We start from the raw sequence: 26,563 nt of genomic DNA, 5'->3' as shown, positions 1-26,563 counted from the left end.
AGCGGGACCTGGGTGTCCTTGTGCACCAGTCGCTGAAGGTAAGCATGCAGGTGCAGCAGGCAGTAAAGAAGGCTAATGGTATGTTGGCCTTCATTGTGAGAAGTTGCGAGTACAGGGATGTGTTGTTGCAATTATACAGAGCCTTGGTGAGGCCACACCTAGAATATTGTATGCAGTTTTGGTCTCCTTTTCTGAGGAAGGATGTTCTTGCTCTTAACGGAGCGCAGCGAAGGTTTACCAGACTTTTCCAGGGATGGCAGGACTGTCATATGAGGAGAGATTGACTAGGTTAGAATTGTTCTCGCTGGAGTTCAGAAGAATGAGGGAGGGATCTCTTAGAGACTTATAAAATTCTAACAGGACTAGACAGGCTAGATGCAGGGAAGATGTTCCTGATGGTGGGTGGGTCCAGAACCAAGGGTCACAGTCTGAGGATTCAGGGTAAAGCATTTCAGACAGAGATGAGGAGACATTTCTTGTGAGAACCATGGCAAAATCCTGGTTTGCCCGTGTCATCGGGATTTCCTGCGAAATGGCAGTGATGGAGTGGGAGCAACTCAAAGGAAATTGCTGGCTTTTCAATTCAGCTGGTTAAGTATGTTACTCATAATTCAGATCAGAATTCACTCAAACCCAATCGTTAAAGTTTCCACAATAAGTCTTGGGTGTTAATAAAATGATTGTTAGTCGTTTTGTGTGTCCTGGCACATATGGCTATTCAATGGTCTAGACTGCAGCAAAAATATTATGGGTAGACAACAATAACTGGTCTTATTAAATAAAAGAGAGTCAACTAGTTTGGCAAGTTTACATTTTAATAACATTTCAAACATCAGCAGTGATAAAAATGTCAATTGTTATATTTTACAAGTAGCATAAGGGAGAATCTTGTAATCAAGCTTGTCGTAAGCTGAACTTTATCTTCTTCCTTTTGGGACTGTGACATTCCAATGACAGATGAGGCAAGGTATTCATTTAGAGCCGTTTTTAAAATTTGTTCATGGGATACGGGCATCGCTGGCTGGGCCACCCTTCATTGCTGATCCCAAATTGCCCTTGAGGGGGCAGTTAAGAGTCTACCACATTGCTGTGGATCTAGAGTCACATGTAGGCCGGACCAGGTAAGGACGACAGATTTGCTTCCCTAAAGGACATTAGTGAACCAGATGGGTTTTTATGACAATGGTTTCATGGTCATCATTAGACTTTTAATTCCAGATTTTTATTGAATTTAAATTTTGCCACCTGCAGTGACCAGATTTGAACCAGGGTCTCCAGAGCATTGCTCTGAGTCTCTGGTCTACGAGTACAGTGACAATACCACTCCTCCACCGCTCCCCTATTAAAGAGATTTCACAAACTGGAGAGTTACAAAAAGCCTGGACTTATATTTTGTCCAGTGCTTTTTAAGGATATGAAAATGTTTTTAAAATGCTAGGACACACATTCTGTAAAATCGGTTGTGAAAATTCATACAAAATATAATATTGGGAATATATTATAACAATTGGAAGAATCACTGATGTAGCTCTCGACTTTGTGCAATAATGGAAAACAGATGGCAGTGAGTTGGCAGCCTGTTTTACATCTTTGAATTTCCATTGACTTCAATGCAAATTTTTTTAAATGGTGATTCAACATAACTGGTTTTACACAATTGTACCAAGTCAAAATCCACCCTAGTGACACCGTTTCAGTTTATATTGGAGGTATTCAAGATTTCAAAAAGTTATTGAAAATTGAAAGTGGCGGTTTGATTGATGATGAAAAGGGAGAAAGAAATTAAGCTCTGACAATCTGGATTTAATTACTTTATACCGAGGATAGTGAGTATCCAGCACAGGCTACACATGATCTGGTGCCGGAAATACACTTCGTAGATTCGAGCACGGACCAGAGGGAGAGAGAAAAGGAATAAGAGGGCCACAGACACAGAGAGCTGAACTGGCCCACAAAGACATTGTCTGATTCTACCCATTCCTATGTTCCTGTGACAACATTCCTTAGAAATACTGTAACAAGATCTACAAACACCTCACAAATGATCCTGTCAGTAATGAAGAACTTTCACATAAAGTCAATGTTAAATCAAGCAACAGTAAATGTGCAGATTTTTTAAAACAAAATGGGCTATGCATCAGATTTCATAGTGACATTTGTGTGTGCAGTACCATCAGATCCAAAGGGATTTTGTTTTTGATACAAGGTGGTGGTACTTCCATCGCATTTCCTGGTGCCACACACACACATTTTTAGAGATTCACATCTAGCATTGCATTCAAGGCTATTATTCATTGTTCTCTACTTTCAATCACTAATGTATTCAGGATTTGGAAAGAAATAAATGACTCTGTTTCGGAGTCCTGTGTTACAGGTCACTTTCGCCGTAGAGTGCAGTTGAGAATGAGGCATAGTCGAGCGCTCCGGGGATGGCTTCAGGCCCTCTATATGGTGGCATGCTGGCGATGCAGTATTCAGCCTGTTCTGAGGGCAGCTCTCGACGCAGTTCCTCAACTAGAATGTAAGGCTGCACAAACAAGACAAGTGTGATTTTGCTTTACATATTTGTTCAAAAAGAATAAATGCTTTTCAAAACCTATTGGGCTTAGAAATCTCTTATTTCCTCCTCAGCGCCGCACATGATCAAAGGCAACCTGCCTCCATTTCTTACTAATGTTGCTGTGCATCAATGCCCAATGACAAGTTTCCTTTTCTATGTGACTAAAAACCCAACGTGCTCTGCCTCTTCTCTCCCCATAATTGAACAGTATTTGCTTGAGGCATGGAATGTGGTTGCCTGCCATTTTCTTCACCAAGAAGTAATCTTACTGAGATAGACCAAGAGGAGACTTACTGAGAGGAGACAGCAAGAAAGAAAATTAGTCAAAGATAATATTCTCTTGAGGTGGCGCGGTTGCATAGTGATTAGCACTGCTGCCTACGGCGTTGAGGGCCCGGGTTCGATCCCGGCCCTGGGTCACTGTCTGTGTGGGGTTTGCACATTCTCCCCGTGTCTGCGTGGGTTTCACCCCACAACCCAAAGACGTGCAGGTTAGGTGGATTGGCCACACTAAATTGCCCCTTAATTGGAAAAAAAATTATTGCATACTCTAAGTTTAAAAATAAAATATTCTCAACTAGTAAAGACTAAGGATGAAGGCTGGAGAATTGGGTTTGCTCCTGCTGATAGTTGGGGCTGTGCCCTTCTTGGCAAATTTGAGGAATCGTAGAATTGTTGAGAAAACTATGGCTACAAATTTAGTAGTTGAAATGTGGTAATTTTCCTTAAAAGCAAAATTATTTATAATTTTATTTACTCTGATGGGCGAAAAGGGGATAGGAAAGAAGAGAATGAAAGACCGCTTTCCAGGGACTGAAGGTTTGAATTGTTTGATCAATAACTAATTAGCTGGAAGAACCAGCTAGCTATACCAGCTAGTGAAACAGCAAACCTCAAAGAGGTTTATAATATTTAATATTAAACTTTATAATATGTATGAGGGAATACTCAATTGTATCATTTCTTATTTACAAAGAATCACATAACTTACTTTATCTCCAGCCAGAATTCTGAAGGAAGCCACAACTTGGTCGGCTGTATCTGTGTCCGCAGTCTCTCGGGTCATGAAGGAGATGAAGGACTGGAAGGATACTAGGCCAGTATTGTTTGGATCAACTAGGTTCATGATCCGAGCGAATTCAGCCTCACCCTACATAAAGAGTTGCAAACATGAAAGAATAAACAGGAAGATAAAGAAGGTTCCAACACTACAAAACCTTGATTTTTTTTTTCTCTGGACAATCTCTCACTCAGGTGTAGCAATGCTCCAACCTGCAAGTGATTCGCAAGCTTTTGGATGCTTCATTTTATGAAAAGATGTTCAAGGGAATGCAAAACTATTCTCATCTTCAATGGAATCTGACTGTTTACACACAACCCCACAGGACAAGGATGAACGGCAGTAATTGATGCCAGTAATAGTCACACTAGGTAACTAAATTGTAGGAAATGCACTTTATTCATAATATGAAAACTGAGGCTTTAGCATGTTAGTGAGGGAGAAACTCCTCCACTAGCAGAAGGATTGGTAGCCAATTTTTAAATAATTTTGTGGGGAAAAACCTGGGGTGGTCGGGAAGATGAGGAAAAGTTTTGTTTTACGCAACAAGCTGTTATAATTTGGAATTCATTGACTGAAAGGGCGGTTGAAGCAGGGCCAACAGCAAATGTCAGAAGGGAATTGGATCTCTAATTATAAAAGGAAAAAAACGCACAAGGGGGCACGAGCAGGGGAGTGGGATGAACTGGTAACCCTTTTAGAGAGCTGACACACACGATGGGTCAAATGGCCACCTACTGTGCTGAACCATTCTATGACAGTCAATTGTTGGTTCACTACCTACTCCCAAACTTACACCTGTATAATATTTAATTTATTAGTTCAGATAATGAATTCAAGGTGAATTGTAATCCCAGAATTAATTGCAATCTCAGAAATATTAAACATGCATCTGTCATACCAAATCAAAGCCCATGGAGATGAGGCAAGCTCGGAGATCATCTGGCTCCATTGCCCCATTCTTCTTCTATTGAGCCGATCAGCAAGTAAAAGGAACAGACGGAAGATTGAGAGAGTTTCCAGTCAGCAGATCAGTAATGGACAGCCCCCAGATCCCGTGGTCCATGGTTGGTGAGGTAGGACATCAAGGAGAGGCCAGAGTCAAAAGGATCATTCAAAGTCCCAAAGATTCAGTGGTTCCAACAAAGGCGGAAGTGATGCAGGCCGAAGACAGCATCATTGTTGTGAGCAGGAAGAGAGCGACTAACACACAGATAAAATCAGACAAACAGGAAAGACACGATCAGGGAACAAACATGAAGCCAAGGAGGAAGAAAATATGTTGACAGGCCAAAAAAATATGGACAACATGATCACATTGCAAATTTGAAAAGGAAAAAGAAAATAAAGAGAAATTTAGCACAGTTTTACTTGCATAGAGAAACTAAATACAACACAGTCCAGTTAGTACCTGTTTATCATTTCCAACATGTCCCAAGGCTGATGAGGCAGGCTTTGAAATCCTTTGGTTGAAGTTTGCCAGAATCACCCTAGTATCGCAGAGGTTAATTGCGGCATGCAATTTACACACAAAGGTGTGTATTGTTAATTACAATATGCACCATATGAAGCAAACTACAAAACATTCACTTAAGGCTAATGAGAACATCAGGACCCAGTACTTATTAACGATCACTCATACCAAGCACTTTCATACGTGGATATGAAACGTCTGTCAATTGGACATGTAGTTAAGTTTTGGCTCTTACCTATCCCATACATCTTCTAGTGCAAAATGTGCTGTATTATACACAATAATAAATATAGAACAAAAATACAAATGAGGTTTTACTGAAAACCAAAGCAGTAACACTGCCAATTACAATCACTTTAATTAAAGCCGACTGTTATTGGTACTTTGTTGTGTTTGTCTTAGACTGAAAAATGAATAATCATGAATACAGATTCATAGATGGGGTGAAAAACCTGATTCCTGCACAGGATCTGACCAGCTTTGTCAAGATCACACCTTGTTTACACTGGTCTTTTAAATTCCAGTAGTATGGATGTTGATCACGAACCACACGAGACATAATGACCCCCTGAAAGGGCTGCAATGAACATGGGATCAGGAGTAGGTCAGTCAGCTCCCAGAGCCTGTTCTGCCATCCAATATCATGGCCAATCTATCGCTCAACTCCATATAAACCCACACCTGACCCCCCCAGCCCCCTCCACTGTCTTGGCCCCATAAAATTCCTACAGTGCAGAAGGAGGCCATTCAGCCCATCATGTCTGCACCGACCCTCTGAAAGAGCACCCTACCTAGGCCCACTCCCCGCCCTATTTTCGTAACTCCGTCTAACCTGCACACCTTTGGACATTGAGGAGCAATTTAGCATGGCCAATCCAGCTAACCTGCACATCTTTGGACTGTGGGAGGAAACCGGAGCACCCGGAGGAAACCCACACTGACACGGGGAAAATGTGCAAACTCCACACAGTCACCAAAGGTGGGAATTGAACCCGGGCCCCTGGCGCTGTGAGGAAGCAATGCTACCCACAGTGCCACCCCTTATCCTTTAATACCTTTTCTCAACTAAAATCGATCGATCTCAGATTTAAAATTAACAATAGACCTTGCATGAATTTCACATTCGCGGAAGAGAATTCCAAACTTCTGCCACGCTTTGCATGTAAAGGTGTTTCCTAACTTTCCGAACGGTGCTAGTCAGAGTAGAAATGACAGGATATATAGGATGAATACGTGGCTGAAGAGATGGTGTCAGGGGGAGGGTTTCAGATTCCTGGGGCATTGGGACCGGTTCTGGGGGAGGTGGGACCTGTACAAACTGGACGGGTTACACCTGGGCAGGACTGGAACTGATGTCCTAGGGGGGCTATTTGCTAGAGCGGTTGGGGAGGGTTTAAATTAATATGCCAGGGCGATTGGAACCTATGCAAGGAGTCAGAGAAAGAGGGAGCAAGGACAAAAGCAAAAGGTAGAAAAGTGAATCAGAAAAGTGATAGATGGAGAAACCGAGGACAAAGTTCAAACAGGGCAGTAGAGAAAAATATTGGGAGCAAGACAAGCATTGTGAAAAAGACAAACTTAAAGGCTCTGTGTCTTAATGCACAGAGTATTTGAAATAAAGTGGATGAACCAATCGTGCAGATAGATATGAATGGATATGATATAATTGGGATTACGGAGACGTGGCTGCAGGGTGAACAGGGATGTGAACTGAATGTCCCAGGGTTCTCAGTATTTAGGAAGGACAGGCAAAAAAGAAAAGGTGGTGGCTTGGCACTGCTGGTTAAAGAGGAAATTAACACAATAGTGAGAAAGGATATTAGCTCTGACAATGTGGAAATGTATGGGTAGAGTTGAGAAACACCAAGGGACAAAACACATTAGTGGGTGTCAGATATAGACCCCCAAGCTGCACTGGTGAGGTTGGGAATGGTATTAAACAAGAAATTATTGATGCATGTAATAAGGGAATATCGGTGATCATGGGTGATTTTAATCGTCACATGGATTGGGCCACAAATTAGCCCCAATGCCGTAGGAGTAAAAATTCCTGGAGTGCATACGGGATGGTTTTATTGACCAATATGTGGAGGAACCAACTAGAGAGCAAGCCATCTTAGACTATGTAATGAGAAGGAAATCTGGCTGTACGAGCCCCCTTGGGGATTAGCGATCATAACATGATAGAATTTGTTATTAAGATGGAGTGAAGACATCCGGTTGCGGCTATGCAAGCTAAGTCGCACATTCGGCAGCTCCCGCTAAAAACGGACTTTTGGGCTCTTTTTAGGGCCCCCAACGGCATTTTTACGATGTTTCCCGGTGTGGGAAGGAGATTGCAATAGATCCCCGACAGTGTATGGCTTGGACCAGGAGCGGGGTGACTAAAAAAGTGGTGGTGAACCCAAAGAAGGTGCGAGGGAAGAAGAGCAAAATGGCGGCGGGCGGGAACCAGGCAACGTGGATGCAATGGTCGCAGGAGCAGCAGGAGGTTATCCAGCGCTGCTTCAGGGAGATTAAAGCGGACCCGCTGGAGCCGATGAAGGCTTCTATCGACAAGCTGCTGGAGACCCAGACGGCCCAGGGGATGGCGATCCACGAGGTCCGACAAAAGATCTCCGACAACGAGGACGAGATCTTAGGCCTTGCGGTAAAGGTGGAGGCGCACGAGGCGCTCCACAAGAAATGGCAGGAACGGTTCGAGGAGATGGAGAATCGGTCGAGGCGGAAGAATTTGCGGATTCTGGGCCTCCCGGAGGGGTCAGACATGGGGGCCTATGTGGTCACCATGCTAAACGCGCTGATGGGAGCGGGGTCCTTCCAGGGGCCCCTGGAGCTGGAAGGGGCCCATAGAGTGCTGGCGAGGAGGCCCAAGGCTAACGAGCCGCTGCGGGCGGTGCTGCTGAGGTTCCATCGGTTCGTCGATCGGGAGTGTGTGCTCAGGTGGGCCAAGAGAGAGAGGATCAACAGGTGGGAGAATGCGGAGGTTCAAATATACCAGGACTGGAGTGCGGAGGTGGCGAAGAAGAGGGCTGGGTACAATCGGGCGAAGGCGGTGCTGCACAGGAAGGGGGTGAAGTTTGGCATGCTGCAGCTGGCGTGACTGTGGGTCACCTACAAGGACCGGCACCATTATTTTGAGTCTCCGGACGAGGCGTGGGCCTTTGTCCAGGCCGAGAAGCTGGACACAAACTGAGGGTCGGGATGGGTGGTTGGGGATTGCTGTTGGGGTGTTACACTTTGAGGGGGGGTTCTTTGCTCTTATTTCTGTTTGGTTCGATGAGGGTGGGTTGGGCACTGTTTTGGTTGGGTCTGTCGGGTGGGCTCTTGGAGGGGGGTAAGTAAATGGAGTAGGGGTGGATGGCCGGTAGGGGTAGGATGGGGCCCCACCGGGGCGGGTGAGGCCCGAGTCGGGGGTGAGGGGACTGGGCCTGTAAAAGGAGCGGCGGCAGAGGTGGCGGGTCTGGGCAGGTGGAAAGCGCGGGCTTTTTCCCGCACTGAAGGCTGGAGGGGGTGGGGAAGCGAGGGTTGTTTCCCGTGCTTGGGATGGAAGGGGGAGCCGGAGAGCCTGTGGATGGGTAATGGAGGAGGAGGGTATATCCCACAATGGGAGGAGTTGAAGGAGAGGCGGGAGTAGCCGGGGTCAGCAGGAGTCAGCTGACTTGCGGGAGTGCAATGGGGGGAGTAAAGCAGCTAGAAGGGATCCTAGCAGGGGCGGGGGGGGGGGGGGGGGGGGGTGGTTACTGCTGCTATGATCAAGGGGGAGCCGGAGCGAGTAGAGGGGGTTGGGACGGGGGTCTGCCGCCGTGGGGAACGGGCCGGGTGTGGGGTGCAGGCGCGTGGCTGGCCAAGGAGGGGTTATGGCTAGTCGGCGGGGGAGGGGGCGGGTAGCCCCCTGATCTGGCTTATAACCTGGAATGTAAGGGGACTGAACTGGCCAGTCAAGCGGGCCCGGGTGTTCGCACACCTGAAGGGGCTGAAGGTGGATGTGGTCATGCTCCAGGAGACACGCCTGAAGGTGGCAGACCAGGTAAGATTGAGGAAAGGGTGGGTCGGTCAGGTGTTTCACTCAAGGCTGGATGCCAAAAATCGGGGGGTGGCGATCTTGGTGGGAAAGAGGGTGTCGTTCGAAGCGCCGAGCATTGTCATAGACAATGGCGGCAGGTACATAATGGTAAGTGGTGAGCTGCAAGGGGAGAGGGTGGTGCTGGTCAATGTGTATGCCCCGAACTGGGAAGATGCGGGTTTTATGCGGCGCATGTTGGGTCGGATCCCGAACTTGGAAGTGGGGGACCTGATAATGGGGGGGGACTTTAACACGGTGTTGGATCCAACACTGGATCGCTCCAGGTCTAGGACGGGTAGGAAGCTGGCGGCGGCTAAGGTGCTGAGGGGGTTTTATGGACCAGATGGGAGGGGTGGACCCTTGGAGATTTGCAAGGTCGGGGGCTAGGGAATTTTCATTCTTCTTGCATGTTCATAAGGCTTATTCCCGGATCGACTTCTTTATTATGAGTAGGGTGCTGATAGCGAGAGTAGAGGATACCGAGTACTCGGCAATAGCCATTTCGGATCACGCCCTGCATTGGGTAGACCTAGAGCTGGGGGAGGAGAGGGACCAGCGCCCGTTGTGGCGCTTGGAGGTGGGGCTGTTGGCGGACGAGGAGGTGAGTGAGCGGGTCCGAGGAAGCATAGAGAGATACCTGGAGGCCAACGATAACGGGGAAGTCCGAGTGGGGATCGTATGGGAGGCGCTGAAGGCGGTGGTTAGGGGAGAGCTGATCTCCATTAGGGCCCACAAGGAGAGGAGAGAGCGGAGGGAGAGGGAGAGGCTGGTGGGGGAGATGGTGAGGGTAGACAGGAGGTATGCGGAGGTGCCGGAGTAGGGACTGTTGAGGAAGAGGCGTAGCCTCCAGGCCGAATTCGACCTGTTGACCACCAGGAAGGTGGAGGTGCAGTGGAGGAAGGCCCAGGGGACGATTTATGAGTATGGGGAAAAAGGCAAGTCGGATGCTGGCGCATCAGCTTCGGAAGCGGGACGCAGCTAGGGAGATCGGGGGAGTTAAGGATAGGGGAGGGAGTGTGGTGCGGAGTGGGGTTGACATCAATGGGGTCTTCAGGGACTTTTATGAGGAATTGTATCGGTCCGAGCCCCCACTGGAGGAGGGAGGGATGGGCCACTTTCTGGACCAAGTGAGTTTTCCGAAGGTGGAGGAGGGACTGGTAGCGGGATTGGGGGCCCCGATTGGGCTGGAGGAGCTTGCCAAAGGGCTAGGGAGCATGCAGGCGGGGAAGGCACCGGGGCCGGACGGTTTCCCGGTCGAATTCTACAAGAAATATGTGGACCTGTTGGGCCTGTTGCTAGTTAGGACCTTCAATGAGGCAAGGGGGGGGGGGGACTTTGCCCCGGACGATGTCCCAGGCATTGATCTCCTTGATCCTGAAGCAGGACAAGGATCCCCTGCAGTGTGGGTCTTACAGGGCGATTTTGTTGTTAAATGTTGAAGCCAAGGTGCTGGCGAAGGTCTTAGCCACGAGAATTGAGGATTGTGTGCCGCAGGTGATCCACGAAGACCAGACGGGGTTCGTGAAGGGGAGGCAGTTGAACGCGAATGTGCAGGGGCTCCTGAACGTTACTATGATGCCGGCGAGGGAGGGGGAGGCGGAGTTTATGGTGGCGATGGGCGCTGAGAAGGCCTTCGATAGGGTAGAGTGGGGGTACCTGTGGGAGGTGCTGAAGAGGTTTGGGTTTGGGGAGGGGTTTGTCAGGTGGGTTAGGTTGTTGTACGAGGTCCCGATGGCGAGTGTGGCCATAAACAAGAGGAGGTCTGAGTACTTTTGGTTGCATCGAGGGATGAGGCAGGGGTATCCCTTGTCCCCCTGCTCTTCGCACTGGCGATTGAACCCCTGGCTATGGCACTGAGGGAGTCGAGGAACTGGAGGGGGTTGGTGCGAGGCGGGGAGGAGCATAGGGTGTCGCTCTATGCGGACGACTGGCTGCTATATGTGGCGGACCCGGTGAGGGGAATGTCGGAGGTAATGAGGATCCTCAGGGAGTTCGGGGATTTCTCAGCGTACAAGCTCAACATGGGGAAGAGCGAGTTGTTCGTGGTTCATCCAGGGGACCAGGAGAGGGGGATTGGCGAGCTCCCACTGAAAAGGGCGGAGAGGAGCTGCAGGTGGCCAGGAGCTAGGGGGCCCTGCATAGACTTAATTTCACGAGGCTGGTGGAGCAAATGGAGGAGGAGATCAAGAGGTGGGATGCGTTGACGCTGTCCCTGGCGGGTAAGGTGCAGTCAGTTAAGATGACGGTGCCCCCAAGGTTTTTCTTCCTGTTCCAGTGCCTCCCCATGTTTATCCCAAAGGCGTTCTTTAGGCGGGTCAACAGGAGCATAACGGGGTTTGTGTGGGCGCGAGGGACTCCGAGGGTGAGAAGGGTGTTGCTGGAGTGGAGTAGGGATGGGGGGGGGGGGGGGGGGCGCGCTGGCACTGCCCAACCTCTGTGGGTACTACTGGGCCGCCAATGCGGCGATGGTGCGTAAGTGGTTGATGGAGGGGAAGGGGCTGCATGGAAGAGGCTGGTGATGGCGTCTTGTGAGGGTACGGGTCTGGAGGCGCTGGCAACAGCGCCGCTGCCGCTCCCTCCAATGAGGTATACCACGAGCCCAGTAGTGGCGGCTACCCTCAAAGTCTGGGGTCAGTGGAGGCGGCACGGGGGGGAAGTTGGGGCCTCGGTGTGGACCCCAATACGGGGGAACCACCGGTTTGTCCCAGGGAGAATAGACGGAGTATTTTCAGGGTGGCACAGGGCAGGGATAAGAAGGTTGGGGGACCTGTTTGTGGACGGGAAGTTCGCGAGCCTGGGTGAGCTGGAGGAGAAGTATGGACTCCCCCCGGGTGACACCTTCAGATATTTACAGGTAAGGGCGTTTGCCAGGCGGCAAGTGGTGGAATTCCCGCGGCTGCTGCCACGCACAGTACAGGACAGGGTGCTCTTGGGGGGTGGGTTGGAGTGCGGAAGATCTCGGAAACTTACCAGGTGATGCAGGAGGAGGAGGCGGCCTCGGTGGTGGAGTTGAAAGGTAAGTGGGAGGAGGAGTTGGGAGAGGAGATTGAAGAGGGAACGTGGGCAGATGCCCTAGGGAGGGTGAACTCTTCGTCTTTTCCCGCGCGAGGCTCAGCCTCGTACAGTTTAACGTGCTGCACAGGGCACACATGACCGGGACAAGGATGAGCCGGTTCTTTGGGGGTGAGGACAGGTGTGTTAGGTGCTCAGGGAGCCCAGCAAATCACACCCATATGTTCTGGGCATGCCCAGCGCTGGAGGAATTTTGGAAGGGCGTAGCGAGGACGGTGTCGGGGGTGGTAGGATCCAGGGTCAAGCCGAGCTGGGGGCTCGCAATATTTGGGGTTGCAGGGGAGTGCAGGAGGCGAAAGAGGCCGGTATTCTGGCCTTTGCGTCCCTGGTAGCCCGGCAAAGGATTCTTCTTCAGTGGAGGGATGCGAGGCCCCCAAGCGTGGAATCCTGGATCAACGATATGGCGAGGTTTATTAAATTGGAGAGGGTGAAATTCGCCTTAAAGGGGATCGGTACAAGGGTTCTTTAGGCGGTGGCAACCGTTCTTGGACTTCCTGGCAGAACGGTAGACAATGGTCAGCAGCAGCAACCCGGTGGGGGGGGGGGGGGGGTTCTATTTTATTTTTGTTTATTTACCCTGGGGATCTGAGGAGGTGTATATATTTGCTATGTTTGCTTTGTGTTAATTTGGGGTGTTAATTTATTATTTATGTATAGGGGGAGGGGGTACGGGGGTTGTTTTACTTTGTTCTGTATTTCATTCTATTGGGTTTTTTTTTTTCATTCTGTTGTTGATATTTTGTGAAAACCCCGATAAAAATGATTTAATAAAAAAAAAAAGATGGAGTGAAGTCGTTGATTCGGAGACTAGCGTGCTGAATCTTAATAAAGGGAATTATGAGGATATGAGGCTTGAGTTGGCCTTGATAGATTGGGGAGAGTTACTTAAAGGGATGACTGTGGATAGACAATGGCAAACATTCAAGGAACGCATGGGGGAACTACAGCAACTGTTCATTCCTGTCTGGCGCAAAAGCAAAGGGGGTAAGAGGGCCATGGCTTACAAAGGAAATTAGAAATAGTATCTGATCCAAGGAAGAAGCATACAGATTGGCCAAGAAAAATAATAGGTTTGAAGATTGGGAGCAGTTTAGAATTCAGCAAAGAAGGACGAAGGGATTGTTTAAGAAGTGGAAAGGAAGACTTCCGGTGGCGGCTATGAAGGAGTAAGTCGCACATTTAGTGGCTCCCGCTCGGGTCGGACTTTTGGACCTTTTCCCCCGATTTTCAACCAGAGTTGAATTGAAAAATTGATGATAGAGGCGATGGTGTACTGAATTCCCTCATCGGTGCATGGAGAGGAGGACTAGAAGTGTTCGTAAAGGCAGAAACAGAAAGACAGAGAAGGCTTGGGCTCAAGATGCAGCGGGAGACAGCATGGCGGAGGACCGGATCTCTGGCTTGTCGGCCCAGCGGTCAACGGAGCAGCTGATGCAAGTTATTCAGGAAGGCTTTGCTAAGCAGAAACGGGACTGCTTGCACCCGATAAAAGAGTCAATTGAGTGGCTGGAGCTTAGATTGGATGCCCAGAAGGTAGAGATGGCGCTGGCTGAGCAGGAGGAACATCAAACTGCGGTGGAGTTGGAGGTGGGGATGCTGAGAGACCAGCAGAAGAAGCTCCTGGAGAAGGCGGAGGACCTAGAGAATAGGTCCCGCCAGCAGAACTTGAGAATCGTTGGGCTCCCGGAGGGGTCCAAAGGAGCGGAAGCTGCGGCATACATCGCGGACATGTTTGAGAAGCTGTTGGGGATGGGGCATTCTCCCGACCCTTGGAGGTGGACAAAGCTCATAGAGCACTCACGCGGAAGCCGTAAATGGGAGACCCCCCCCCTCCCCACCGAGGGCAATGGTGGTGAGATTCCACAGGTACTTGGAAAAGGAGCGCATTCTACAGTGGGCCAAGCAGACACGAAGCTGTAAATGGGACAACAGTATCCTGCGGATCCACCAAGACCTGAGGGCGGAGGTGGCCAGGAGAAGAGCGGGCTTTAACCAAATCAGGTCGAACCTTTTTAAGAAAAAGATGAAGTTCGGACTGTTGTATCTGGCCCGTCTCTCGATCACATATGAGGAACAGCACTTTTATTTTAAGTCGCCTGAGGACCCGCTGGACTTCGCGAAAAAGGACTGGTGATGGACTGATAACTTTTGAACTTTGCTCCAACGTTCATGTTTTTTAAAATAAAAAAGTTTCTCATTTTTCGTTTTGTGGAAGCTGTCTGTAATGCCTTCTGTATTGATTTGGGACCAGTGGCAGAGCTGAGTGAGTTAAGGTTTACATTTGCACTGTTGGGGGGTGCAGGTGTGCTTATTTAGACTTTGGATCTCTTACTTGATCTTTGTTAGCGTTTTTTTCTTTCCTTCCTGTTTTTTCTGTCGGGCAATTGTGTTGGGATTGTTTGTCATTGGAATATGCATGTATGAGTGGGGGGGTGGCGGGGGCGGGGGAGGAACAATAGGTGGGAGACTTTTCGGCACCAGGGGTGGGGGCCACCAAGCTAGCTGGGCGGGCTAGCTCATGGAAGCGTAGTGAGGATATGTTAGGTTTATTAAAGGGGTTGAGTTATATTGTGTTGTTACTGGGGGGGGGGGGGGGGGGGGGGGGAAATGGGGAAGAGGGGGAAAATGTTCTGATGACGAGGGATGGAATTATGCTAAGGGACAGAGAGGAGGTTGGGGGCGGAAGCTGCCTGGGGGCGGGCCGATGGAGGCACGGAGCACAGGCTGGAGGCTGGCCCAAAAAAGGGGATGGCTGATCGGTGAAGGGGGGGGGGGGGCATTGAGCCCCCCAACTAGGCTGATCACCTGGAATGTACGAGGGATAAATGGGCCGGTCAAGAGGGCATCTGAGGGGACTGAAGGCGGACGTGGTAATTTTGCACGGGACGCACTTTAGAGTAGCTGACCAGATTAGATTGAGGAAAGGCTGGGTCAGTCATGTCTTTCACTCGGGACTAGATTCAAAGACTAGAGGTGTCGCAATCCTGATCAATAAGCGGGTGGTGTTTGAAGCGGGTAGAATAGTCTCAGATGTGGGAGGTCGGTACATTATGGTCAGTGGGAAACTGGAGGGGGTGCAGGTGATATTAGTAAGTGTGTATGCGCCAAATTGGGATGATGTGGAGTTTATAAAGAGGATTCTGGGGAAGATACCGGACCTGGACTCGCACAGGTTGCTCATGGGAGGAGACTTCAACACAGTTATTGACCCTGGCTTAGACCGGTCAAGCTCAAAAACAGGCAGGGTGCCAGCAATGGCAAAGGAACTAAAAGGGTTCATGGAACAGATGGGGGGGGGGGGTGGCATGTGCATAAAGTGTACTCCCGGATCGATTTCTTTATTCTGAGCAGGGCTTTACAGACGGGGGTGGTGGACACTGGGGACTCGGCGATCACAATCCCAGACCATGCTCTGCACTGGGTTGACCTGCAGGTTAGTAAAGACAGTAACCAGCGCCCGCTCTAGAGACTAGATGTGGGGCTTTTAGCTGACAAAGGGGTGTGCGAGCAGCTGAGGAAATGTATTTAGAGCTACCTGCAGGTCAACGACACGGGGGAAATTTCAGCAGCGGTGGTCTGGGAAGCACTGAAGATGGTGGTTAGAGGGGAGCTGATCTCGATACGGGCCCACAGGGAGAAGGTGGACAGGGCAGAGGCAGACCGACTGGTAAAGGAGATACTACAGATCGATAGGAGATGTGCGGAGACCCCATGGGGAAGGGCTTTTAAGGGAATGGCGGAGGCTACAGGCGGATTTCGGCTTGTTAACCACAGAGAGGTCGGTGGAGCAGCTGAGAAAGGCGAGGGGGGCGATCTATGAGCATGGAGAGAAGGCCAGCAGAATGCGTGTACAGCAGCTTAGAAAGAGGGAGGCAGATAGGGAAAGTAAATGATGGAGATGGGAACCTGGTTGGAGATTCAGCAGGGGTGAATAAAGCGTTTAGGGATTTTTACAGTAGGCTGTATGGGTCGGAACCCCCACCTGGGCTGGAGGGGATGAGGCACTTCTTAGGGGGGCTGAATTTCCCAAAGGTGGACGGGGAGCTGGTAGAAGGGCTGGGGGCCCCGATCGGGTTGGAAGAGATCGTGGAGGGTCTGAAGGCCATGCAGTCGGGTAAAGCCCCGGGGCCAGACGGGTACCCAGTGGAGTTCTTTTTTAAAATAAATTTAGAGTACCCAATTCATTTTTTTCCAATTAAGGGGCAATTTAGCGTGACCAATCCACCTACCCTGCACATCTTTGGGATGTGGGGGCGAAACCCACGCAAACACGGGGAGAATGTGCAAACTCCACATGGACAGTGACCCAGAGCCGGGATCGAACCTGGGACCTCGGCACCGTGAGGCAGCAGGGCTAACCCACTACGCCACCATCCAGTGGAGTTCTACAAAAAGTTCTCTGGGATCTGGGACCATTGTTGATGAGGATGTTCAATGAGGCAAGGGAGAGAGGGGTGCTGCCCCCGACGATGTCACAGGCCACGATTTTGCTGATTCTGAAGCGGGACAAGAACCCGGTGCTGTGTGGGTCCTACAAGCCGATATCCCTGTTGAATGTGGACACGAAACTGCTGGCCAAAAGTTTGTCCTCCAGGATTAAGGATTGTGTTCCGGACGTTATTGGGGAGGACCCGACGGGGTTTGTTAAGGGTAGGCAGTTGGTGGCCAATATAAGAAAGCTATTAAACGTGATCATGATGCCCCGGAAGGTAGGGAAGTGGAGGTAGTGGTTGCAATCGATGCCAAGAAGGCTTTTGATCGGGTACAATGGGAATATCTGTGGGAGATACTGGGACGGTTCGGATTTGGACGTGGCTTTATTGACTGGGTCAGGTTGCTGTATCAGGCTCCTGTGGCAAGAGTACAGACAAATAGGACAACATTGGACTACTTTAGACTGCATCGGAGGACGAGATAGGGATGCCCCCTCTCCCCACTGTTGTTCGCGCTAGCTATAGAGCCGCTGGCAATTGCTCGGAGAGCCTCAAGGGGCTGGAAGGGGCTGGTCCGGGGGCGGGTGGAGCACAGACTCTCGCTTTATGCAGACGACCTGCATCTGTATGTATCGGACCCAATAGAGGGGACGGAAGAAATCATGAGGATTCTCAGGAAATTTGGCCGGTTTTCAGGGTATAAGCTAAATATGGGGAAAAGTGAGATGTTTGCGGTCCAGGCGAGGGGATAAGAGAGGCGATTGGGAGAGCTGCCGTTTAGATTAGTAGGGGGAAGCTTTAGGTATCTAGGCATCCAAGTGGCGCAGGAATGGGACCGGCTGCATAAATTAAATCTGGCCCGACTAGTTGACCAAATGAAGGACGATTTTCGGAGATGGGACACGCTTCCGTTGTCACTGGCTGAGAGGGTGCAGACGGTGAAGATGACTGTCCTCCCGAGATTCCTGTTTGTATTTCACGGTCTCCCCATTTTTATTCCGTGGTCCTTTTTTCAACAAAGTGATCACTGGCTTTGTTTGGGGGGCAAGACCCCGCGGATAAGGAAGGTAATGCTTGAGCGGAGTCGGGGAGAGGGTGGGCTGACGCTGCCAAATATTAGTAACTATTACCGGGCGGTGAATATAGCCATGATCAGGAAGTGGGTGGTGGGGGAGGGGTCGGCATGGAAGCGTATGGAGGTGGCTTCATGCATGGACACCAGTTGGGGGCTGCGCCTCTGCCGTTCCCGCCGGCACGGTACTCCACCAGCCCCGTGGTGGTGGCGGCCCTGAGAGTCTAGGGGCAATGGAGGAGACATGTGGGAGCAGATTGAGCATCGGGCTGGTCCCCAATCTGTAATAATCACCGATTTGCCCCGGGAAGTATGGATGAGGGGTTCCGGATATGGCGGGGAGCAGGGATTGAGAGGATGGGGAATATGTTTATAGAAGGGAGCTTTCCGAGTATGAGGGCGCTGGAGGAGAAGTTTGGGTTGGCGAGGGGAAACAAATTCAGTTACCTGCAGGTGCGGGACTTCCTACATAAACAGGTATCAACCTTCCCGCTCCTACCACCAAGGGGGATTCAGGACAGGGTAGTTTCCAGAGGGTGGGTAGGAGAAGGGAGCGTCTCTGACATTTACAAGGAACTTGTGGTTCAGAGGAGACTCAGACCGAGGAGCTGAAGTGCAATTGGGAGGAGGAGCTGGGAGGAGAGATAGAGGATGGTCTATGGGCGGACACGTTGAGTAGAGTCCACAACATGTGCTAGGCTTAGCCTGATGCAATTCGAGGTAGTTCATAGGGCTCACATGACAGCGGCCTGGATGAGCAGATTCTTTGGGGTAGAAGACAGGTGTGCAATATGTGCGGGAGGACCAGCGAACCATGTCCACATGTTCTGGGCAAGTCTGAAGCTTAGGGGATTTTGGCAGGGGTTTGCAGATGTCATGTCATGTGTTAAAAACAAGGGTGGCACCGAGTCCAGAGGTGGCGATTTTCAGGGTGTCAGAAGATCCGGGTATCCAGGAGGAGAAAGAGGCAGATGTTCTGGCCTTTGCTTCCCTGGTAGCCCAGAGACGGATACTATTAGCTTGCATGGACTCAAAGCCTCCAAAGTCGGAGACCTGGCTATCAGACATGGCTAGCTTTCTCTGTTTGGAGAACATCAAGTTCACCTTGAGAGGGTCAATTTTAAGGTTCGCCGGGAGGTGGCAACCGTTCGTCAACATCTTTGAGGAAAATTAATCGTCAGCAGAAGGGGTGTGGGGGGGGGTGTGGGGGGGGTTAGTGTAGCTTAGAGTAGGGGGTTAATAAAGGTGGGACCTGTAAGGGAGGGAGACGGCTTTTGCACTATGTTTATAGATTCATGTACATTGTTTATTTTGATGTTGTAATACCAAAAATAACTCAATAAAATGTTTATTAAAAAAATTAAAAACAAAAAGAGGAAAGTACAGTACGAAAGGAAGCTTGCAAGGAACACAAAAGACTGGCACTAAGAGTTTCCACAGATAGGTGAAGAGAAAGAGATTGGTGTAGAGAAATGTAGGCCCCCTACAGACAGAAACAGGGGAATGCATAATAAGGGACAAAGAAATGGCTGAGCAATTGAATACATACTTTGGTTCTGTCTTCACAAATGAGGACACAAATCAGATCGCAGAAATGTTGGAGAATGAAAGCTTTAGTGAGAGGGAAGAACTGAGGGAGATAATAATATAATGATAATAATCACTTATCGTCACAAGTAGGCTCCAATGAAGTTACTGTGAAAAGTCCACAAAATTAGTCGATAAATGGTGCTGGGAAAACTGCTGGGATTAAAGGCGGATAAATCACCCGGGCCTGGGATTCTGCATCCCAGGGTGCTTAAGGAGGTGGCTCTGGAAATAGTGGATGCATTGGTGGTCATGTTCCAGGATTCTATAGACTCTCGAACTATCCCTGCAGATTGGAGGGTAGCTCACGTCACTCCGATATTCAAAAAGGGAGACAGAGAGAAAGCAGGGAATTATAGATCAGTAAGCCTAACATCGGTAGTGGGGAAAATGCTTGAATCCATTATCAAGGACTTTATAGCAGAACATTTAGAAAGCAGTGGCAGGATCAGTCAGAGTCAGCATGGATTTATGAAGAGAAAATCAGACTTGACAAATCTGTTGGAATTCTTTGAAGAGGTAAGCAGTACAGTTGACAAGGGGGAGCCAGTCGATGTGGTATATTTGGACTTTCAGAAGGCGTTTGACAAAGTCTCGCATAAGAGAATATTGTGCACAATTAAAGCGCATGGGATTGATGGAAATGCATTGAGGTGGATAGAAAACTGGTTGGCAGAGAGGGAACAAAGAGTAGGGATTAATGGGTCCTTTTCAAATTGGCAGGCAGTAACCAGTGGGGTACCACAAGGATCGATGCTGGGACCCCAGCTATTCACAATACATATTAATGATTTGGCTGAGGGAACAAAATGTAACATCTCAAAGTTTGCAGATGATACCAAATTAGGTGGGACGGTGAATTGTGACGAGGATGCAGGGATCCTACAGCATGATCTGGACAGGTTGGGCGAGTGGGCAAACCAATGGCAGATGCAGTATAATTTGGATAAGTGTGAGGTTATTCATTTTGGAAGCAAAAACAGGAAGGCAGATTAGTACCTGAATGGTTGTAAATTGGGAGAAGGGAATGTGCAGCGGGACCTGGGTGTCCTTGTGCACCAGTTGCTGAAGGTAAGCATGCAGGTGCAGCAGGCGGTAAAGAAGGCTAATGGTATGTTGGCCTTCATTGGGAGAGGTTTTGAGTATAGAAGCAGGGATGTGTTGCTGCAATTGTACAGGGCCTTGGTGAGGCCACACTTGGAATATTGTGTGCAGTTTTTGTCTCCTTCTCTGAGGAAGGATGGTCATGCTCTCGAAGGAATGCAGCAAAGGGTTACCACACTGATTCCAGGGATGGCGGGACTGTCATATGAGGCGAGATTGACGACTTCCGGTTGCGGCTATGCTGAGCTAAGTCGCACGTCCGGCAGCTCCCGCCAGAAACGGACTTTTGGGCTCTTTTTAGGGGCCCCAGCGGCATTTGTTCGAAGTGTGGGAAGGTGACAGTACGATTTCCCCGGCATTGTATGGATTGGACCAGGAGTGGAGCGGTGAAAAAGTAATTTTGGTGCAGTGAAAAGTGCAAGGGGGGAAAGCCAAGATGGCGGCGGGTGGAGACCAGGCAGTGTGGGCGCAGTGGTCACAAGAGCAGCAGGAGTTTCTCAAGCGCTGCTTCACGGAATTGAAAGCAGAGCTGCTGGAGCCGATGAAGGCTTCGATCGACAAGCTGGTCGAGACCCAGAAGGCTCAAGGGGCGGCGATCCGGGAGGTGCGGCAGAAGGCCTTGGAGAATGAGGATGAGATATTGGGCCTGGCGGTGAAGGTTGAGGCGCACGAGGCGCTGCATAAGAAATGTCAGGAGAAGTTCGAGGACATGGAGAATCGGTCGAGGAGGAAGAACCTGCGAATTCTGGGTCTCCCAGAGGGAGTGGAGGGGTCGGATGCTGGAGCATATGTGGTCACGATGCTGAACACGTTGCTGGGCGCGGGTGCCTTCCCGAGGCCCCTGGAGCTGGATGGGGCCCACCGAGTCCTGGCGAGGAGGCCCAAGTCTAACGAGCCGCCGCGGGCGGTATGGTGCAGTTCCACCGCTTGGTGGACAGGGAGCGTGTCCTAAGATGGGCAAAAAAAGAGCGGAGCAGCAGGTGGGAGAATGCAGAGGTCCGTATATACCAGGACTGGAGCACGGAGGTGGCCAAGAAGAGGGCCGGGTACAATCGGGCTAAGGCGTTTCTGCATCCGTAGGGGGTGAAATTTGGGATGCGGCAGCCGGCGCGACTGTGGGTCACGTTTAAGGACCGGCACCATTACTTTGAGACGCCGGAGGAGGCATGTACCTTTATTCCGGCCAGAAAGTTGGACACGGACTGAGGGTTGGTTGTGAAGGAAGGTCGCGGGGGGCTACTGTGGTTACTGTGCTTTGGGGGATATTCTGTTCTGTTTTGTTTCCTTGGGTGCTGGGTGGGGTAGGGTGAAATGGTTCGAAGTGGGGGTTTTGTGAGTGTGGGCGTCGGTGGTTGGAAGGACGGGGCCCCGTTGGGTGGAGGGGAGATGGGAGGCCCGAGGTAGGGGAGCTGGGATTAGGCCGCAAAAGGGAGCTGCGCCAGAGAGGGTGGGGCCGGTTTGATGGAAAGCGCGGGCTTTTTCCCACGCTAGGGAAGGGGGTGGGGCCGGGGGGGGGAAGGGCGGTGTTGGAGAGGAGCGCCCACTGATGGACAGGTGGGGGGGGGGGGGGACTACCACACTGGGGGGTCGATGGAGTGGCCGGAGTCAGCAGGAGTCAGCTGACGTACGGGAGTGCTATATGGGACATGCTAAATTCCCCCTACGGGGGAAGCAATGCAGCTAGGGGGGGACCTAGCTGGGAAGGGGGGGGACTGGGTTGCTGCTGCATTGGCCAAAGGGGAGCTGGAGCTCGGAGAGAGAGTCAGGGCGGGGGTCTGCCGCTGGGGGGAATGGAGAGTGCCGGAGGCGCGGGCACGTGGGTGGCCTAGAAATGGGGATGGCCAATAGGCAGGGGGGAGCGGGAAGCCCCCTGATCCGGCTGATAACTTAGAATGTGAGAGGCCTGCCGGTCAAGAGGGCCCGTGTGTTCGCGCACCTGAAGGGACTGAAGGCAGATGTGGTTATGCTCCAGGAGGCGCATTTGAGGCTGGCAGATCAGGTTAGGCTGAGAAAGGGGTGGGTAGGGCAGGTTTTCCACTCGGGATTGGACGCGAAGAATCGAGGGGTGGCGATTTTGGTGGGGAAGCGGGTGTCGTTTGAGGCGCTGAACATCGTGGCAGACAATGGAGGTAGGTATGTGATGGTGAGTGGTAAGCTGCAGGGGGTGCGGGTGGTATTACTGAATGTATATGCCCCGAATTGGGACGATGCCGGATTTATGTGGCGCATGTTGGGCCGGATTCCGGACCTGGAGCAGGGAGCTTGATAATGGGGGGGCGGGGGGGACTTCAACACGGTACTGGATCCAGCATTGGACCGCTCCAGGTCCAGGACGGGTAAGAGGCCGGCGGCGGCCAAGGTGCTGAGGGGGTTTATGGACCAGATGGGAGGAGTGGACCCATGGACGTTTGTCAGGCCGGGGGCCAGGGAATTTTCTTCTTTTTCCCACGCTCATAAAGCCTTCTTCGTTATGAGCAGGGCACTAATCCAGAGGGTGGAGGACACGGAGTATTCGGCCATATCCATCTCAGACCATGCCCCGCATTGGGTGGAGCTGGAGCTAGGGGAGGAGAGGGACCAGTGCCCGCTGTGGCGCCTGGATGTGGGCTTGCTGGCGGATGAGGTGGTGAGCAGGCGGATCCGGGGGTGCATTGAAAGCTATCTGGAGGCTAACGATAATGGGGAGGTGCAGGTGGGGGTGGTCTGGGAGGTGCTGAAGGTGGTGATTAGGGGAGAGCTAATCTTCACTAGGGCCCACAAGGAGAACGAGAGGAGAGATTGGTGGGGGAGATTTTAAGGGTGGATAGGAGGTATGCAGAGGTCCCCGAGGAGGGACTACTCAAGGAGTGACGAAGCCCCCAGGCCGTGTTCGACCTGTTGACCACCAAGAAGGCAGAGGTGCAGTGGGAGGAAAGCGCAAGGGGCGGTGTACGCGTACGGGGAGAAGGCTAGCCGGATGTTGGCACACCAGCTTCGGAAGCGAGAGGCAGCGAGGGAGATTGGGGGAGTTAGGGATAAAGGGAGAACACGGTGCGGAGTGCAGTGGGAATAAATGGGGTATTTAGAGACTTTTATGAGGGGCTGTATAGGTCTGAGCCCCCGACGGAGGAGGGGGGTGGGGATGCGTCGATTTTTGGATCGGCTGAGGTTCCCGAGGGTGGAGGAGGAGCAGGTGGCTGGGCTTGGGGCACCGGTAGGGCTGGAGGAGCTGACAAAGGGGCTGGGGAGTATGCAGGTGGGGAAGACACCGGGGCCAGATGGGTTCCCGGTGGAATTTTACCGGATGTACATGGACCTGCTGGGCCCTCTATTAGTGAGGACTTTCAATGAGGCGAGGGAGGGGGGGCCCTACCCCTGACAATGTCCAGGGCGCTGATCTCGCTGATCTTGAAGCGGGACAAGGACCCATTACAGTGTGGGTCATACAGGCCAATCTCTCTCCTCAACGTGGACGCGAAGCTGTTAGCGAAGGTGTTGGCTACCAGAATTGAAGACTGTGTCCCGGGGGTGATTCACGAGGACCAGACGGGTTTTGTTAAGGGAAGGCAGCTGAATACCAATGTGCGGAGGCTCCTTAACGTAATCATGATGCCTGCAGTGGAGGGGGAAGCGGAGATAGTGGCAGCGATGGACGCGGAGAAGGCCTTCGATAGGGTGGAGTGGAGGTACCTTTGGGAAGTGTTGAGGAGGTTTGGGTTCGGGGAGGTGTTCATTAGTTTGGATAGGCTACTTTACGAAGCCCTGGTGGCGAGTGTGGCCACGAATCGGAGGAGGTCGGAATACTTTCGGTTGTACCGGGGGACGAGGCAGGGGTGCCCCCTATCCCCCTTGCTATTTGCATTGGCAATTGAGCCTATAGCTATGGCTCTAAGGGAGTCCAAGAACTGGAGGGGGCTGGTCCGGGGGGGGGCGGCACCGGGTATCGTTGTATGCCGATGACCTGTTACTGTACGTGGTGGACCCAGTGGGGGGGGGGGATGCCGGAGGTGATGCGGATCTTCAGGGAGTTTGGGGACTTTTCCGGGTATAAGCTCAACGTGGGGAAGAGTGAGCTCTTCGTGGTACACCAAGGGGACCAGGGAAGGGGGATAGACGAGCTTCCACTGAAGAGGGCGGAAAGGAGTTTTCGGTACCTAGGGATCCAGGTGGCCAGGAGCTGGGGGGCCCTACACAAACTCAACTTAATGAGGCTGGTGGAGCAGATGGAGTTTAAAAGGTGGGATATGCTGCCACTCTCCCAGGCGGGTAGGGTACAGTCGGTGAAGATGACGGTGCTCCCGAGGTTCCTTTTTATATTCCAGTGCCTCCCCATCCTGATCCCTAAGGCTTTTTTTAAGTGGGTCAGTAGGAGCATCATGGGATTCGTGTGGGCGAAAAAGACCCCGAGGGTGAGAAGGATGTTTCTGGAGCGGAGTAGGGACAGAGGAGGGTTAGCGTTACCTAATCTGTGTGGGTATTACTGGGCTACCAATGTGGCGATGATACGCAAGTGGGTAATGGAGGGGGCGGCGTGGAAGAGGCTGGAGATGGTGTCCTGTGCGGGCATGGGTCTGGGAGCGCTGCTGACAGCACCGCTGCCGCTCCCGCCGACTAGGTACACCATGTGTCCGGTGGTGGCGGCATCTTTGAAAATTTGGGGGCAGTGGAGACGCCACAGAGGTGAGGTAGAGGCTTCGGTTTGGTCCCCGATCCGGGAGAACCATCGGTTCGTCCTGGGGAGAATGGATGGAGGGTTTCTGAGCTGGCACAGGACAGGAATTAGAAGGATGGGGGACCTGTTTTTAGATGGGATGTTTGCGAGCCTTGGGGCGCTGGAGGAAAAATTTGGGGTTCCCCCCGGAAATGCCTTCAGGTACATGCAGGTAAGGGCGTTTGTAGGATGGCAGGTGAGGGAGTTCTCGCTGCTCCCAGCACTCAGGATCCAGGATAGGATGCTCTCGGGGGTGTGGGTTGGAGAGGGCAGGGTCTCGGCGATCTACCAGGAGATGCAGGAGGAGGAGGAGACCTCGGTGGAGGAGCCAAAGGGTAAATGGGTGGAGGAGCTTGGGGAGGAGATAGACGAGGGTGCGTGGGCGGACGCCCTGGGTAGGGTTAATTCTTCCACTTCTTGCACCAGGCTTAGCCCGATACAATTTAAGGTTCTTCACAGAGCGCATATGACAGGGGCGAGGCTGAGCAGGTTCTTTGGGGTGGAAGACAGGTGTGGGAGGTGCTCAGGGAGCCCAGCAAATCACACCCACATGTTCTGGGCGTGCCCAGCGCTGGATGGGTTCTGGAGGGGTATTGAGAGGACGGTGTCTAAGGTGGTGAACACCCAGGTTAAGCCGAGCTGGAGGTTAGCGCTATTTGGGGTATCGGACGAGCCGGGAGTGCAGGAGGCGAAAGAGGCCGGTATTCTGGTCTTTGCGTCCCTGGTAGCCCGGCGGAGGATTCTGCTACAGTGGAAAGATGCGAGACCCCCCAAGCGTGGAAGCCTGGATCAGCGACATGGCAGAATTCATTAAATGAGAGAGGGTAAAATTTGTCTTGAGAGGGTCTGTGCAAGGGTTCTTCAGGCGGTGGCAACCGTTCCTAGACTTTCTAGCGGAGGGTTAGGAGGTGGTCAGCAGCAACCCAGGTGGGAGGGGGGGGGGGGGGTGTACTTTGTGTTTATTATTGCTCAATGGGGGGTTTGTATATTGGGGGAATTCGTGATGTAGTTGTAAGATGTTTATTTATGTGTTCTTTGTTTTTCTTTTTTCTGTAAGGGGTGGGTTTGTTGAAAATATGTAAAAATTTGAATAAAAATATTGCTAAAAAAAAAAATGAGGAGAGATTGACTAGGTTGGGATTGTTCTCGCTGGAGTTCAGAAGAATGAGGGGGGATCTCATAGAGACTTATAAAATTCCAACAGGACTCGACAGAGTAGATGCAGGGAAGATGTTACCAATCTTGAGTGTGTCCAAAACCAGGGGTCACAGTCTCAGGATTCAGGGTAAACCATTTCAGACAGAGATAAGGAGACATTTCTTTACACAAGGAGTGGTGAGCCTGTGGAATTCATTACCACAGAAAGTAGTTGATGATAATACTTTGAATATATTCAAGAGGCGGCTGGGCATAGTACTTGGGGAGAATGGGATCAAAGGCTATGG

General features: G+C 51.2%; 1 protein-coding gene across 2 annotated transcripts in view; it reads right to left on the bottom strand.

Moving 5' to 3' along the window:
- Positions 1-797: 797 nt before the first annotated feature.
- Positions 798-26,563, bottom strand: part of LOC140426663 (alpha-actinin-2-like) — a 165,317-nt gene continuing 139,551 nt past the window's right edge. The window contains exons 19-21 of one of the 2 annotated variants that reach the window (XM_072511752.1): positions 4,522-4,587; positions 3,552-3,710; positions 798-2,527 (exon numbers count right to left, since the gene is read on the bottom strand). In XM_072511752.1, the coding sequence (XP_072367853.1) occupies positions 2,369-2,527; positions 3,552-3,710; positions 4,522-4,587 (384 nt within the window). In that variant the 3' untranslated portion in view covers positions 798-2,368. The remainder of the gene's footprint in view (positions 2,528-3,551; positions 3,711-4,521; positions 4,588-26,563) is intronic. The other variant, XM_072511754.1, reaches the window with a different exon arrangement.

The sequence above is a fragment of the Scyliorhinus torazame genome, chromosome 1 (genome assembly GCF_047496885.1).
Source record: "Scyliorhinus torazame isolate Kashiwa2021f chromosome 1, sScyTor2.1, whole genome shotgun sequence".
Taxonomy (NCBI): domain Eukaryota; kingdom Metazoa; phylum Chordata; class Chondrichthyes; order Carcharhiniformes; family Scyliorhinidae; genus Scyliorhinus; species Scyliorhinus torazame.
The sequence above is the reverse complement of the archived record's forward strand: the minus strand, read 5'-3'. Positions and strand labels throughout refer to the sequence as shown.